General features: G+C 43.8%; 1 protein-coding gene across 2 annotated transcripts in view; it reads left to right on the top strand.

Annotated features, from left to right (window-relative positions):
• Positions 1–2,069: 2,069 nt before the first annotated feature.
• Positions 2,070–14,471, top strand: part of OTULIN (OTU deubiquitinase with linear linkage specificity) — a 37,985-nt gene continuing 25,583 nt past the window's right edge. Inside the window, exons 1-2 of one of the 2 annotated variants that reach the window (XM_012475296.2) lie at positions 2,070–2,221; positions 12,895–12,971. In XM_012475296.2, coding sequence (XP_012330719.2) covers positions 2,070–2,221; positions 12,895–12,971 — 229 coding nt within the window. Of the gene's footprint in view, positions 2,222–9,848; positions 9,961–12,894; positions 12,972–14,471 lie in introns of those variants that run through there. The other variant, XM_064375879.1, reaches the window with a different exon arrangement.

Raw genomic sequence — 14,471 nt, forward strand, 5'->3', positions numbered from 1 at the left:
GTTCCTGAGGTGGTCACAAAAAAGTACCAGAAAGTGAGTGTCTTAAAACAACAAAATTTATTCTCTTGCAGTTTTGGAGGCTAGAAGTCTGAAAGCAGGTTTTTGGCAGGGACAAGCTTCTTTGGAAGGTGCTTTGGAACAATCCTTTTTTTGCCTTTTCTTTGCTTTGCTGACTCCTGGTATTCTGTGGTGTTTCCTGGCTTCCAGTTGCATCACTCCAATCTCTGCTTCTTTCTCCACATGGCCTTCTTCCCTCTGTGCCCATTTATCTGTATGTCCTCTTCTAAGGGCACCAACCATTGGATTTAGGGTTCATTCTATACCAGCTCATTCTATACTAGACCCTCATCTTAACTAATTACACCTGCAAAGCCCCTCTATCCAAATAAGTTAGTATTGTAAGGGTCTAGGTGGACATGAATTTTGGGGGACACTATTCAACCCTTTACAATCCCATACCTTAACAGTCTTTGTATATTCTTTCGCATGCTCTGAATTTTTTAGCATGTGTATTTATTACTTTTTCAAGTAAAATTAAAGGAGAAAACAATACCCCGGAGTTCTTTGCCACAAGACAGAAACATTCTTTCCGTCCAGTTTCTCCCTTGGAGGTCACTACTAGTCTCCCTAAACTGGTCTTCCAAGTCTTGCCCTTCTCCAAACTTTTACCAAACTGCTGTCAAAGTGATTTTTCCAAATGATCTCAAGATCTGTCAATGAGGATTAAACATAACCTCCATAGTTAGCCTAATACGGTTTTTTCATGGTCTGGTCTCCAGCACCACTTTTTCAGTTTCATCTTTTTTTTTTTTTTGAGATGGAGTCTCACTCTGTCATCCAGGCTGGAGGAGTACAATGGCGCGATCTTGGCTCACTGCAACCTCCACCTCCTGGGTTCAAGCCATTCTCCTGCCTCAGCCTCCCAAGTAGCTGGGACTACAGGCACCCACCACTGCGCCCGGCTAATTTTTGTATTTTCAGTAGAGACGACGTTTTGCTATGTTGGCCAGGCTGGTTTCAAACTCCTGACAGGTGATCCGCCCACCCCGGCCTCCCAAAGTGTTGGGATTACAGGCCTGAGCCACCACGCCCAGCCAGTTGCATCTTTCAGTACAATCCCCTGCTCCCTACTTGTTCTGCCCTGGACTCCTCGCGGGTTTCTCAACTGCCCAGCCGTTCCATCCCGCCCTATTCCGGCGCTGCACTTTGCTTCAGCGACGCTTCTTGCCAACGACTGCAAGTCAACCCTGGAGGCTATTTCTCTACTCCATCCCGGAGATGAAGCACTTTCACTCTTGGATGCTTGAAAACGGTCCATATTTTCCCTTTACATTTTGTTCCAAAATGTTTATATGAAATTACTATGATCCAAGAACACACACTGCTGCGCTTGCTTAAGCAGGTCGAATTGAACCAGTTCACCGTCTCCGCCCCAATCCCGGTGCGTTAACTCCTAGCCCCGGAGCGACCAGCCTGGCCCGACAGGGGAGGCCCAGGCCCGTCGGACTCGGGCGCCGGGACCTTCCCGGCAGGGGACAGCCCGGACAGGCCGTAGCCACGCTTGACAGCTGAGGAAAACCCGCTCCAGCGGAGGGCGACGCTCGGAAGCCGAGAGTGACACCGCAAGGCGCCGGAACGGATCAGCGCCCTTCACACCTAAGACCAGCCTTCCTCCTCCTCACCCAGGACGCTCCCCGCCGCTCGTTTTGTTGTTTCGAGCTCTCAAGCCCTCGGCCTCTCCCCACGCAGCTGACCAGGGAAGAAAGCCAGCGGCGCCCGGGAACAGAGCATGCGCAGTAGCCTCAACGCACGGTCCACCTCTCGGCCCCGGCAGCGCAGCCTGCGCAAGCGCATGCGCCTGAGCCGCGTCCGGGCCTCTCTCCGGCCTCACCTCCACGCGCCAGGTCAGAGGCCGTGAGGCGGGCCGCGGTGACGCGCGCGGAAGCGCCTTGTGGACCCTCGGAAGCCGCCCGGGCAGCAGAGAGGCTGCGCCCACAGCCTGGCGCCCCGACGGGAGGGTCTCCGGATCGTTCCGAGCCGGCTGAACCCCTTTGGCCCCAAGCGGCCGCATGAGTCGGGGGACCATGCCTCAGCCCGGAACCTGGCCGGGCGCGAGCTGTGCCGAGACACCGGCGCGGGAGGCTGGGGCCGCGGCGCAGGAGGGCGGGAAGGCGGCAGCCGGCGGACAGCCGTGGTCCGAGATGCGGTTCCCGGCCGAGCAGTGAGTGCACGGGGCGCGGGTTGGGGGCGGCGGGCTCGGTCCCCTCCGGAAGCCGGACTGGGGTGGGGAGTCGTCACGGAGGGTCCCTGGGCGTCCTCAATTCTGAGTGAGGCCGTCGGCGACAAGGAGGAATTGCCACAGTTTTGCCCAGTGTCCGAGTGCAGATTTTTTCCCCAGAGCCCCTCACAATTCTGATCACACAGTGCCTCCCCTCCCGTCTCATTTTTGATATCTGCATGTCTGTAAAGTTAAACAAAGTTCCAGAAACTTGGGAAGCAAACCTGAGAAGCGATGTGTTTTATTACTAACTCCCACTAGATCTTTCCTCCGGCTTGGCACAGGGAGGAAGTGAGGTCGCCCCTGCCGCAGCCGCGGGAGAACGGAGCCGCGCGACGTGTTCTTGGAGGCGACGTCCCACCTGTTGGACAGACTTTGGACCGAGTCTGACCCATTCTCTTTGACCCTTTAACGGCCTGACTAGTATCCCTTTCCCCTTTTCCTTTGAAAAAGGAAAGTCAGTGCTGGTTAGATCAATTCCTTACTGTACTGTGAAGAAGACGGTTTGGGAAGAATTCATAGTTTCTGCAAGGGTCGGGGGTACACGTGGAAGCCGAATAGAAACTCAGAGTGAAACTTTTCTACACTTTCAAGTTCTAGGCACCTATAAATGCCCTTGTAATTTAAGAAATAATGAAAGCACTCAACCAGTTTGGCAGATATTTTAATTGGCTGGAAATTTAAATTTAAGATGTGTTTAAATGCAAAAAGCACCGCTAGAACTTTAGGAAAAAAAAAATCCTAAAAAGGGGTCCTTTGGAGGCCTGTTAGGTAGATACTGTGTTATAGTAACACATTTGCATAGTACTTAGACATTCTCATGTGTTGAGAATCCCCTTGGGATGATGTTATTCACACTTAATGGGTTAATGGTCACTGGAAAATAAGATAAAGTTGGTGGTCTCAAACTCCTGCCCCCAGAACTAGGCAGTAAGTGAAGTAAGTTAGTGAAGTTGGCCAGGACCTGGAGAGATTGTCTCTCTGTTGGGAGGCAGGGTCCCCTAAGCTCAAGCCTGTAGTTGCTGCATCTTCTGTGTTTAAAGAATCCAGCTATTTGGGGTTTTGCATGAAATATGCTGCTTTTTAAATAATGGCACTTTTTTTTTTTAATTGAAACCACTGTACACACCCATTTGTGAGTTGATGTGTCCTGTGGCAGCCAGTTTGCTCTCTAGGTTAGAATCTGTATTAGGCCATTTTTGTGTTGCTATAAACAGGTACCTGAGGCTGGGTAGTTTATAAAGGAAAGGGGTTTAATCAGCTCATGGTTCTGCAGGCTTTATATGAAGCTTGGTGTCTGTACCTGCTTGGCTTCTGGTGAGGCCTCAGGAAGCTTTAACTCGTGGCAGAAAGCCAAGTGGGACCAGGCAATCACATGGCGAGAGAAGGACCAAGAGAGAGAGGTAGGGGTGCCACAAAGTTTGAAACAACCAGCTCTGGTGTGAACTTGGAGTCAGCACTCACCTGTCACCATGGGCATGACACTAAGCCATTCATGAGGAATCCAAATACCTCCCACCACCCCCCACCTACAATACTGGGGTTTATATTTTAACGTGAGATTTGGAGGGGACAAATATCCAGAATATATCATTCTGCTCCTGGCCCCCCAAATTTCATGTCTTTCTCACATCAGGAAATATAATAATCTCTTTCCAACCATTCCTCAAAGTCTTCGCTCATTGTAACATCAAGTCCAAAGCCCTAAGTCTCATCCAAGACTCAGCTCCTTCCACCTGTGAGCTTGTGAAATCACAGACAGGTTATTTAATTCCACAAATTCCTGGGACTTGGACACAGTGCAGGCAAATTCTTTTATAGGACATAACGGGTGACCTTTACTGCAGTTCCCAATAACTTCCTCATTTCTATCTGAGACCTCATCAGCCTGGCCTTTAGTGTTCATATTTCTTTTTATTTATTTTACTTTATTATTATTATTTTTTATTGAAATGGAGTCTCGCTCTGTCACCCAGGCTGGAGTGCAGTGGCACAATCTTGGCTTACTGCAACCTCTGCCTCCCAGGTTCAAGTGATTCTCCTGCCACATCTTCCCGAGTAGCTGGGATTACAGGCATCCACCACCATGCTTGGCTAATTTTTGTTTTTGTTTTAGTAGAGACAGAGTTTCACCACATTGGCCAGGCTGGTTTCGAACTGACCTCATGTGATCTGCCTGCCTTAGCCTCCCAAAGTGCTAGGATTACAGGTGTAAGCCACTGTGCCTGGCCCACTGTCCATATTTCTATCAGCATTTTGGTCACAACCATTTAACCAGTTTCTAAGACGTTGCAAATTTTCCCTTGATTACCTCTCTTCTGAGCCCTCCAAACTCTTCCAACCTCTGCCCACTACCCAGTTCCAAAACTGTTTCCACATTTTCAGGTATCTTTATAGCAGTGCTTGACCCCTCAGTACCAGTTTTTTGTATTACACTGCTTTTGCACTGCCATAAAGAAATACCTGAGGCTGGGTAATTTATAAAGGAAAGAGATTTAATTGGCTCATGGTTCTGCAGGCTGTACAGGAAGCTTGGTGCCTGTGTCTGCTTGGCTTCCGGTGAGGCCTCAGAGAGCTTTTATTCATGGGAGAAAGCCAACCAGGACCAGGTGATCACATGGTGAGAGAGTGAGTGAGGTGGGGGTGAGGTGCCACAGACTTTTAAGCAACCAAATCTTGCATGAACTCAGAACACACTCATCACCAAGGGCATGGCGCTAAGCCATTTATGAGGGATCTACCCCCACGATCCAATCACCTCCCACTAGGCTCCCCTCCAACCCTGGGGATTACATTTCAGCATGAGATTGGCGGAGTAGGAGGTAGGGAGAAGTACCCAAATCATATCAGAGACTTACCTCAGACTCTGCGGAAGGTTAAATAGGGGGTCTCTTGTCCCCAACTCCTGCTTCATGGGTCCCCATGCTGGTTCCTAATTGCTGCTTTGCCTTCCTCCTACCCTGGTGGTTAGAATCATGTGCACTTAATTTGATGCCCTGTCCTATGTTGCACCTCAACCCCAGCTGTTTCATGCCCCCTGAGCAGGGCAGAAACTTTGAAACCAGACCGTGTTCTCCAAAGTATATGTAGTTATTTGGCAAGTTTTCTGGTGGATGTGATTCTCAGTCTGAACACCTATGAAAACAGACAATGGTAGGAAGAAGTGCTCTTTCTTGAAAAGTCCGTCTGCTGCTAGTGGAATTATATAGACTTAGAGCTGAAAGGAATGCAAAAAAGCTAGCCTAGGTTTGTCATTTTACATATATACAGATTTGTTAAGTGTAGCTTGGCTAGAGAGACCCTGATGCATCGGTGGGAACCTCCCCTATCTCTTCTGGGCTTCCTCAGCAAAACCAGGCAGAGATACATGGTTTATAGGGACAGCCAGCTTCACTTTTTTTTTTTTTTTCCCTTGGTTTGCTTCCCAAGTTTGCCTACCAATAGATGTTCTAGTTTGTGTGTGTGGTTTTTTTTAAGCAGCTTAATTTTGTTTTCTCATTTTTTTTGTGTTTATCTTATTCTCTTTTACCTCTCATAAGATGGGGCAGAATAAGAGAGGTGAGTTTAAGATGTTACCTTTTGCACATCATGTCTTAAATTTTAGACTTTTTAGCCTTTTCCCATCTTTCTGATTTGGCAGTATCTGGGTAGTGGGCTATTTCTCTATGGTATCTTCATGGGCTAGACAAACTGTACTATGGGTATCATATAAACATAAAGTTTGCATTATAAGGTATTTATGTCTATTCTTGCATGATGATATTTACAGCTTATTAGTTGAGTATCAATTTAAATAGTGTAATGTCCATTTTTAGTCTGTTTTTTTTTTTTTTTTGTCATTGGAGCCAAGGCCTTTCTTTCCACCCAGATAGTTGGGTTTGCTGTGCAGAGGAATCATTTAAAATGTTTGCACTTAGAAGTGTGAACACCGTAAGACTGTAGAAGTTTTGAGATATCCTACAGAGTCATATTTAATACATTCAGTGGACAGTAATTACAAATACAAATCATAGCCCAACTTCTGCAGCTGAATTAGACATTTGGGATGTGATTCTGAAGGCTGTGGTGATGGGTAGAGAAAGAGATGGCTTATTTCGTAGGCAGCACAGTAGGTTACTCTGATTCCTTTCCACTAAGCTCATCACATTTCACAAGGGAGAGAAGTGAAGGAAGAGAAACATATAAACCACATGGATAAGCTACTTTGTTTTTGTTTGTTTGTTTGTTTGAGACGGGGTCTCTCTCTGTTGCCCAGTCTGGAGTGCAGTGGCACAATCATGGCTCACTATAGCCTTAACCTTTTGGGCTCAAGGGATCCTCCCACCTTAGCCTCCTAAGTAGCTGGGGCAAGAGGTGCATGCCACCATACCCAGCTTTTTTTTTTTTTTTTTTTTTTTTTTACTTTTTGTGGAGACAGAGTCTTACTTTGTTGCTCAACCTAGTCTCGAAATCTTGGGCTCAAGCAATCCTCTTGCCTCAGCCTCCCGAAGTGCTAGGATTATAGGTGTGTCAGCCACAGCACCCAGTGATAAGCTACTTTGTAATTGCAGTTTTTCTTTTCCTCCCTCCTTTTCTATCTTCCTCCCTCCCTTCCTTTCTTCCTTTTTCCCATCCGCTAATCAGAGCATTTGAGAGATGTGGTTGGCTCACATCTCCTGGACAAGCCCTAAGGATGGCTCAAAACATAACTTAGGGTCACATTTGAGGAAATCTTACAACAGACTAGATTAGTTGACTTTCTTTAAGCTCCCTCTGCTGATCTCCTATGCTGTATCCCCTGCTTACTCCACCCCCAACGTGTGACTCCTGCTGTATCTGGTCCTGGGACATGGTTGGTGGCTAGGCCAGAATTTCTTAGGGAATTGAGAAGAGACTACTCCATGGCCATTCTCTGAGCGTGAGACAGGATTTGAATTTGTGGAGGCGTACTGTTGGTGAACCCCTCTGAAATGGAAGGCAGTTTTATGTATGTTTCTGGGCTTAGGTTCTGGTGAAATCTGAATTCTCAAAGGGGCTGTGAACAAAAAAAGTGGCACATTGTTGTTCTTGTGGATGTATTTTCTGCCCCACCCCACCCCTAGATGCTGCTACAGTTTGGAGTAGGGATAAAGTCCACTTTCTCCCAACCTGATGAAGAGCCTGCTTTGGGGTCCAGAGCTGGGATGTCGCTAAGAATCAAACCTTGTTGAGAGTGGCTCATTGACTCCGGTTACCTCTGGAAGTCACATGGAGTAGCATGAGCCAGTCATGGAAAATCTACTTGCAGAAGAGGTTGGAATTTTGGCCTGGGTGCCGGTACTTTCCTGTATTTGATGAGTTGTTCACCCATCTCTGAACCACAAGTGGTGGAGAACGGCTGGGTTGAGTGGTCTTTGCTTTTCCTGTGCTCGTGTGGGAAGGTGTGTTAGTGTCACATTGGTTGACACTGTCTCACCAACACTGCCTTAGTGTTGCCATTAGTTTCATAGGACAGGCTAAGTTAAGTATGAACTGCAGAATTCAAGTCCAGAGAGCTGAATTAAAAAAGCCATACTTAATTATTTTAGACAACCAAGGGGAACAATTTTTAAAAGGTTCATAATAGCAAGTGATTAAAATTCTGTCGTGTTAGCTTTGCGTATATATTAGAATTTTTTTTTCCTATTACATGTTTACTTGAATCAGAAATTGAAAAATTGACTTCAGAGAAATGTCTTCTGCTTTACTGAGCTCTTTTTTAAACTCGTGGCTTTTGTTCTTGGGAATAGTATAATTTTGTGTCTGTATAGTAAGCATGTTTAAAATAAGTTTTCAAAAATTGGTTGGTATACAGATGTTTGAACAGAGCAAGTGGTTCCAGTTACAATTTAGTATGCAACATATAGCTTACTCAGTTGGATAAATTGCCTTAATATTAAAAATAAAATATTTTATCTATAGGTTAAGACAAAACAGGTAAATAGGCCAAGGATGGTGGCTCATGCCTGTAATCCCAGCACTTTGGGAGGCCAAGGCGGGCGGATCACCTGAGATTAGGAGTTTGAGACCAGCCTGGCCAATGTGATGAAAACCAGTCTCTACTAAAAATATAAAAATTAGCTAGACATGGTGGTACACACTTGTAATCCCAGTTACTTGGGAGGCTGAGGCAGGAGAATCGCTTGAACCTGGGAGGCTGAGGTTACAGTGAGCCGACAGTGCGCCATTGCACTCCAGCCTGGGTGACAACAGCAGAACTCTGCCACACACACAAAAAGAAAATAGGTAAATATTGTTTAATAGGAACTTGAAAATATACATATACAGTTTAAAATAATGCCATGGTGCAAAACTAAGAATTTTCTAATTAGGAATTGTTAGCATTTGGTTTTAAAATTTAGGCTGGGCGTGATGGCTCATACCTATAATCCCAGCTCTTTGGGAGACCAAGGCGGGAGGATCTCTTGAGCCCAGGACTCTAAGACCATCCTAAGCAACATAGTGAGACCCTGAATTTATACAAAATTTAAAAAATTAGCTGGATGCAGTGGTGCATACCTGTGGTCCCAGCTACTTGAGGCTGAGGTGGGAGGACTGCTTGAGCCTAGGAGGTCGAGGTTGCAGTGAGCTGTGGTTGTATGGCTGCATTCTAGTCTGGGCAACAGAGTGAGATCCTGTCTCAAAAAACATATACATAATTTTTTGATTGAATTATTTTTAAATTATATGTATTTATGGGGCACATAATGATGTTTTGATACACATAACTATAGTGATCAGATCAGGGTAATTAGCATGTCCATCATCTCAAACGTTTATCATTTCTTTGTTTTTGGGAACGTTTAGTATCTTTCTCTTAGCTGTTTGAATCTATATAGTAGATTATTAACTATAGTCATCCTGCAATGGTATAGAACACTAGAACTTACTCCTTCTATCCAACTGTAATTTTATCCTTTATTTGTATCCTTTAACAAATTTTAACTGTGGAATTGAGTGTGACTGCCAGGAAATCAAGTCATTCAGACTTTGGCTTAACTTTTCTTTAACATAGAACTTTTTGCTCTGGTGATCATCTGAGTCATTGAGCTTCAGTGGTTTCTTCTGTGTCAGAGTGGCTACCTCCCCACTGCCACCCCCAACTTGACACACAGAAGGTTACCAAATCCCTGTTCCTCTCATTGTTTTATTATCTTCCTATCCCATAACAAAAACTTAAACCTAAACTCTCTACCTGTTTCAGATTCCCAGGTTTTAGTATAATTTCATTTTGTCATTATTTTCAGCTTTATTATTTTAATACTTAATTAAAGCAAAAGTTTATTAAGTGAAGCGTTTTTTTTTCTATTTGATGAAATTTTGTTCAGCAATAAAAAGGAAAGAGTGGAAGCATTTTTAAAATAACATTTTTATTTTTTTACTCTGTTTCTTCCTTTCTTTCTTTTTGCTTATCTTTATATTAGATGGGTAACTATTTCATTCTGGCTGCGAAATGTCCTCCTTCCTGAATATATTGATTGAGGTTCATTGCTCAAACCTAAAACGTATTCTTCCGGATTATTTTTTTAAATTTAATTAATTAACTAATTAATTTTTTTTTTCAGTGACAGGGTCTCTGTCACCTGGGCTGGAGTGCAGTGGTGTGATCATAGCTCACTGCAGCCTCCAACTCCTAGGCTTAAGTGATCTTCTCTCCTCAGTCTCCTCTGTAGGGGGGATTACAGGTGAGTGCCAGCACACCCAATGGTTTTTTTTTTTGTTTTTGTAGAGGGAGAGTCTTGCTTTGTTGCCCAGGCTGATATTGAACTCCTGGCTTCAAGCAGTATTATTTTTATTTTAATGGTGGCCTTTAGTAAAGGTGATACTACATTTTCTGTATGTCCTTGGTAGCCATGAAGTTAGCAAATGTTCATGCACAGGATCTGAGTGAAATCCAGTTGTGGTTAAAGCAATTTGAATATACTCTGGTTCTCTTATTCTTCTGTTTCTGCTGTGCTTTCTTCATATATCCTAAATCACTGCTTTTTATTTCCAGCAATTTCCTATTCAGCTTCCCTTTGCATTTAGTTCTGTTGTTTCTTTCTTTCCTTTCCTGTTGGCCTTCGTAGGAATTTATATTTGTAGGACGGAGAGTCACTTGTTTAGAGAACTTCCTCCGGGCATTGGTTTTGGATTTTGGTTATTTTGTGGTTTTGGATTTTGGTTATTTTGTAGATTAAAAAGGAAGAAAACAAAAGTGGAGCCAAATGTGCATGCAGTATAGCCACTTTTGCTCCAAGTACAATTTTCATGACAAATATATTCATAGACTTAGACTAAAGAACTGGAAGAGGAACCATGTAACTTATATGGCCTCTTCCTGTCTTCTCATTTTGAAGATGAGACAACTGAGGCCAAGGTTGGGCAAGTGGCTTGCCCAAAGGTATGCTTCCGATAATGATACCATGAAAGTAATTTGCTTAAATGACTGTTGTACAGGATTAGAATTTGTCTCTTATAAAGCCAGGAAGGAGACTGAAAGATGTTGTTAAATTATTAAGAGGAGAATGAACATATTTGGTCACTTTTTATTTTAGGCCTTTGATGTATGGTCCCCATGAATCAGGTTTCTGTTTGTTTTTAACTCTGGCATGGACTCCAAGGGTGACATCACACTTTTTACTTGAAATCTCACTGGAAGCAAGAGCACATGGAAAGTACCTTTTCCTGATACTTGTTCCCTCATCCCCACACTTTTAAAATACACACAGTTACATATTTAGAGAGAAACAAATAAAAAATGATCATTGGTCAGGTTGTTCATTAATACTTTGCACCAGTGGGCATAAAATGAGAAGTAGTAAGAATAGCTAACTTAATTTTGAGTGCTAATTATTTTCCATGTATCTGTTTCTTACAGTAGCCCTTTGAGGTGAGTAAAGGGCTACTGCCATTTTGACAGGTGGTTAAATCTAGATGCCGAGAGGTGTATTTACTCTAGTCATACAGCTAATAAGGGCTGGAATGAGGACTAGTTAAATAAACCCTGGCAGTCTAATTCCTGGGTCCCCATTCTAACCATTGCACTCTGCAGGGGGCTTACCCAAATGACGTGCATTGTGACATGTTAGGCAGAGGGCAGGTCAGGAATTGTGGGCCATTCAGGAAGAGGGAACATCTGAGCAAATCACAGATATACGGGTGCACGATAGTGTTGGTTGGGTGTTTGGACTGAAGTGTGAGTGGTGCATAGGGAAATTATGGGAAAAAGGCTAGAGTGGTGGGTAAGGTCGTAATTTTGATGTTAGTTTTCTGAGTGTTTGGGAACCACTGAAAGGTTTTAATGGGGACATGTGAGACTCCCTTCCACTGTCTGCCCCTCACAGTACCTCTTCTTCATCTGTCTCTTGCCCTCTGACCCCTTCCTCTTTCCCCCAGCTATACTAGGCCATGTACCAGGAGCTAGGGTGATGAGGGAATTGCGGGTAGGGGTATCTCAGTCATTCACTGAATTTCTTTTTTTGTTTTTAGCCTGGCACCTCCTCCTTCCTGTGTTTCATTGAGTCTGCAGCCTTGTGTGAGGATTGGGTATGCTCTCATGAGGCAGAAGTATGGGGAATCGGGGGTCTGATCATTGCTTATGTGAACATCAGCAGTTCTCCTTGTTTTCTGCTCAGTGCGTTACTCATGCTCCCTGAAAGACTTGGTCCCTCCAATTCCTGAGCCTTTCTGGAGTTCTGCCAGGTTTTCTGGCTTGCCTTCCACTGATGCCCATCCTCCAGCCTTGGCTTCCCTGTCCTGTGTCATTTATCACTTCATCTGCTTTCCACCTCTTCAGACTTTCACCTGTCTTCTGGTTTCATGAAAGAGAGAGTTGGTGTTTCTATTTCCCTTTATTGTCATTTTGGGATGAATCTTGAGGGAAAAAGGAGGCATCTTCAAACCAGAAGTCCCATTCTTCATCATTGTCTAGCATCTAGTGGATTTTTTTCCCTTTGTAGTACTTAGTGGGCTCTTGTTAGTTAACTAAAGCACTAGAGACTCTTAAGGAAACTCTGAGTAAGAAGTCAGTAGTGGTGGGACAGTGGGAATATATGCCACAGCTGCATGAGCGGCTGGTTGAATGTGGGGTCAGGAAGCAGGAGGAGTTTGAGGAGGTTTTTCAGCTTTGGCAATTTGTAATTGGTAGTCTCTTCTTGTTTTTAAGGTAGATATTGTTGGGTTTGCTTGTGACATGTTACAAAGGTCGGCAATGAGCCTGCATTCCTATATAAATACTTTTACCAGCACTATCTCCGTTCCTGGAACTTGACAGAATCAGTTCAGGAGCTTCACTAATAAGATGCATGCTATGAAGTCTAGATACATAGTTAAAGCATTAATAGGCATTACAAATAAAATGACCTCAGAACCATGTAGCAAATGAAGTGGTGTAACTTGTCTTATTTAAAGTAAGAAATTCTGAAGTAGAAGAAAGTGGTGTGATAGAAACATATGCATCTTTATCCTTAACACATAAGACCCATATTTTATCAGATTATCATCATGTAAAGTGAAAAAAGTTAGTCATAATACACTAAATCCTTAGTGTATTATGCATTTTGTAAGCAGCTGTGTAATAGGACGGAAAATGTCAGTGCAACAAGTGTTTGAAAATGTCTGCTTTGGTGTGATTTCAGTGAGGAGGACATGTACCGTGCTGCAGATGAAATAGAAAAGGAGAAAGAATTGCTTATACATGAAAGAGGGGCATCAGGTATGTTTGGAATTGTTTTATTTATAGAGTTTTTATTTATAGCAGAAAATGCAGTTAAATCAGTATATCCATTTTCATAAAATATTAATGTGTACTTCTTAGGAAATATTCTTATGTATATGGTCTTATCAATATTGATTATTTGTTTTGGTGAGGTATATTTAGAGACTGTTGTTGCCTGAGGTTTTTAAATTTTAATGCAAGCATTCCCTCTGCATTCTTTACATTCATATCATTTTTCGCACCTATGAGGATTATTTTGTTTAATCTCTTGACACCATCCTCTCTCTGTTCTTGATTTCCTTATATTCTTAGAGGGAGAGTTCAGATTTGAAGTGCATTTCATTTCAAATGGAAAGACTTCACTGAGAAACTGGCTGTGCGCATTTTTGTATGCAGATGACCATATGAATGTGATTAAGTAATAAGAAAGACAGTGATGGGATCAGTGGCACAGTCTCATCGTTTTGTGATTTCATGTCTATGTTTTTCTTGTCTTGCCTGATCTTACTTCTACTAGGACCCATTGCTGCTGGAGTGAGGTGTTACTCCTGGCCTCCTCCGCTGGTCCATGGAGACTTGGCTGGCAAGGTTGCATGTGATGTACATCCTTAGTTCCCTGACTGCCCTCATGCAGGAGCCGCATAGGGATACTCTGTGATTTTGGGATACTCCGTGAATAATCACAAGTGGCATTTTCTCTCTCATTACGTGACTAATGTATAAGAAGACTATAAAAAAGGTTATGGAAAAATGGAATTAAAAGATAGAAGGCTGGATGTGGTAGATCATACCTATAATCCCAGCACTTGGGGAGGCAGAGGTGGGTGGATTGCTTGAGTCCAGGAGTTTGAGACCAGCCTGGGCAAACAAGGAGACCCTGTTTCTACAAAAAATACAAAAATTAATCGGGCGTGGTGGTGCATGCTTATGGTGCCAGCTACTCAGGAGGCTGTGGTGGGAGGACCACTTCAGCCTGGGAGTTTGAGGCTGTAGTAAGCCATGATCGAACTGCTACACTCCACCCTGGGTAACAGCGAGACCCTGTCTCAAAAAAAAAAAAAAAAAAAAAAATATATATATATATATATATATAAAAACTTTATTTCTCAACATAAACTCCATCAGTTTCAAGCCACTTTTTTTTTTTTTTGAGACAGAGTCTTGCTCTGTCGCCAGGCTGGAGTGCAGTGGCGTGATCTCCGCTCACTGCAACCTCCGCTTCCTGGGTTCAAGCAATTCTCCTGCCTCAGCCTCCTGAGTAGCTGGGACTACAGGCATGCGCCACCATGCCCAGCTAATTTTTGTATTTTTTCAGTAGAGACGAGGTTTCACCATGTTGGCCAGGACAGTCTCGATCTCTTGACCTCGTGATCCGCCCGCCTTGGCCTCCCCAAGTGTTGGGATTACAGGCGTGAGCCACCGTGCCTGGCCTCAAGCCACTTTTAAATGATGATACCAGCCATTTGTTGAACTCATCCCTAAAGAACTAACAGGCCT

The sequence above is a fragment of the Aotus nancymaae genome, unplaced genomic scaffold (genome assembly GCF_030222135.1).
Source record: "Aotus nancymaae isolate 86718 unplaced genomic scaffold, 86718_ANA_hifiasm-v0.15.2.pri h1tg000014l, whole genome shotgun sequence".
Taxonomy (NCBI): Eukaryota; Metazoa; Chordata; class Mammalia; order Primates; family Aotidae; genus Aotus; species Aotus nancymaae.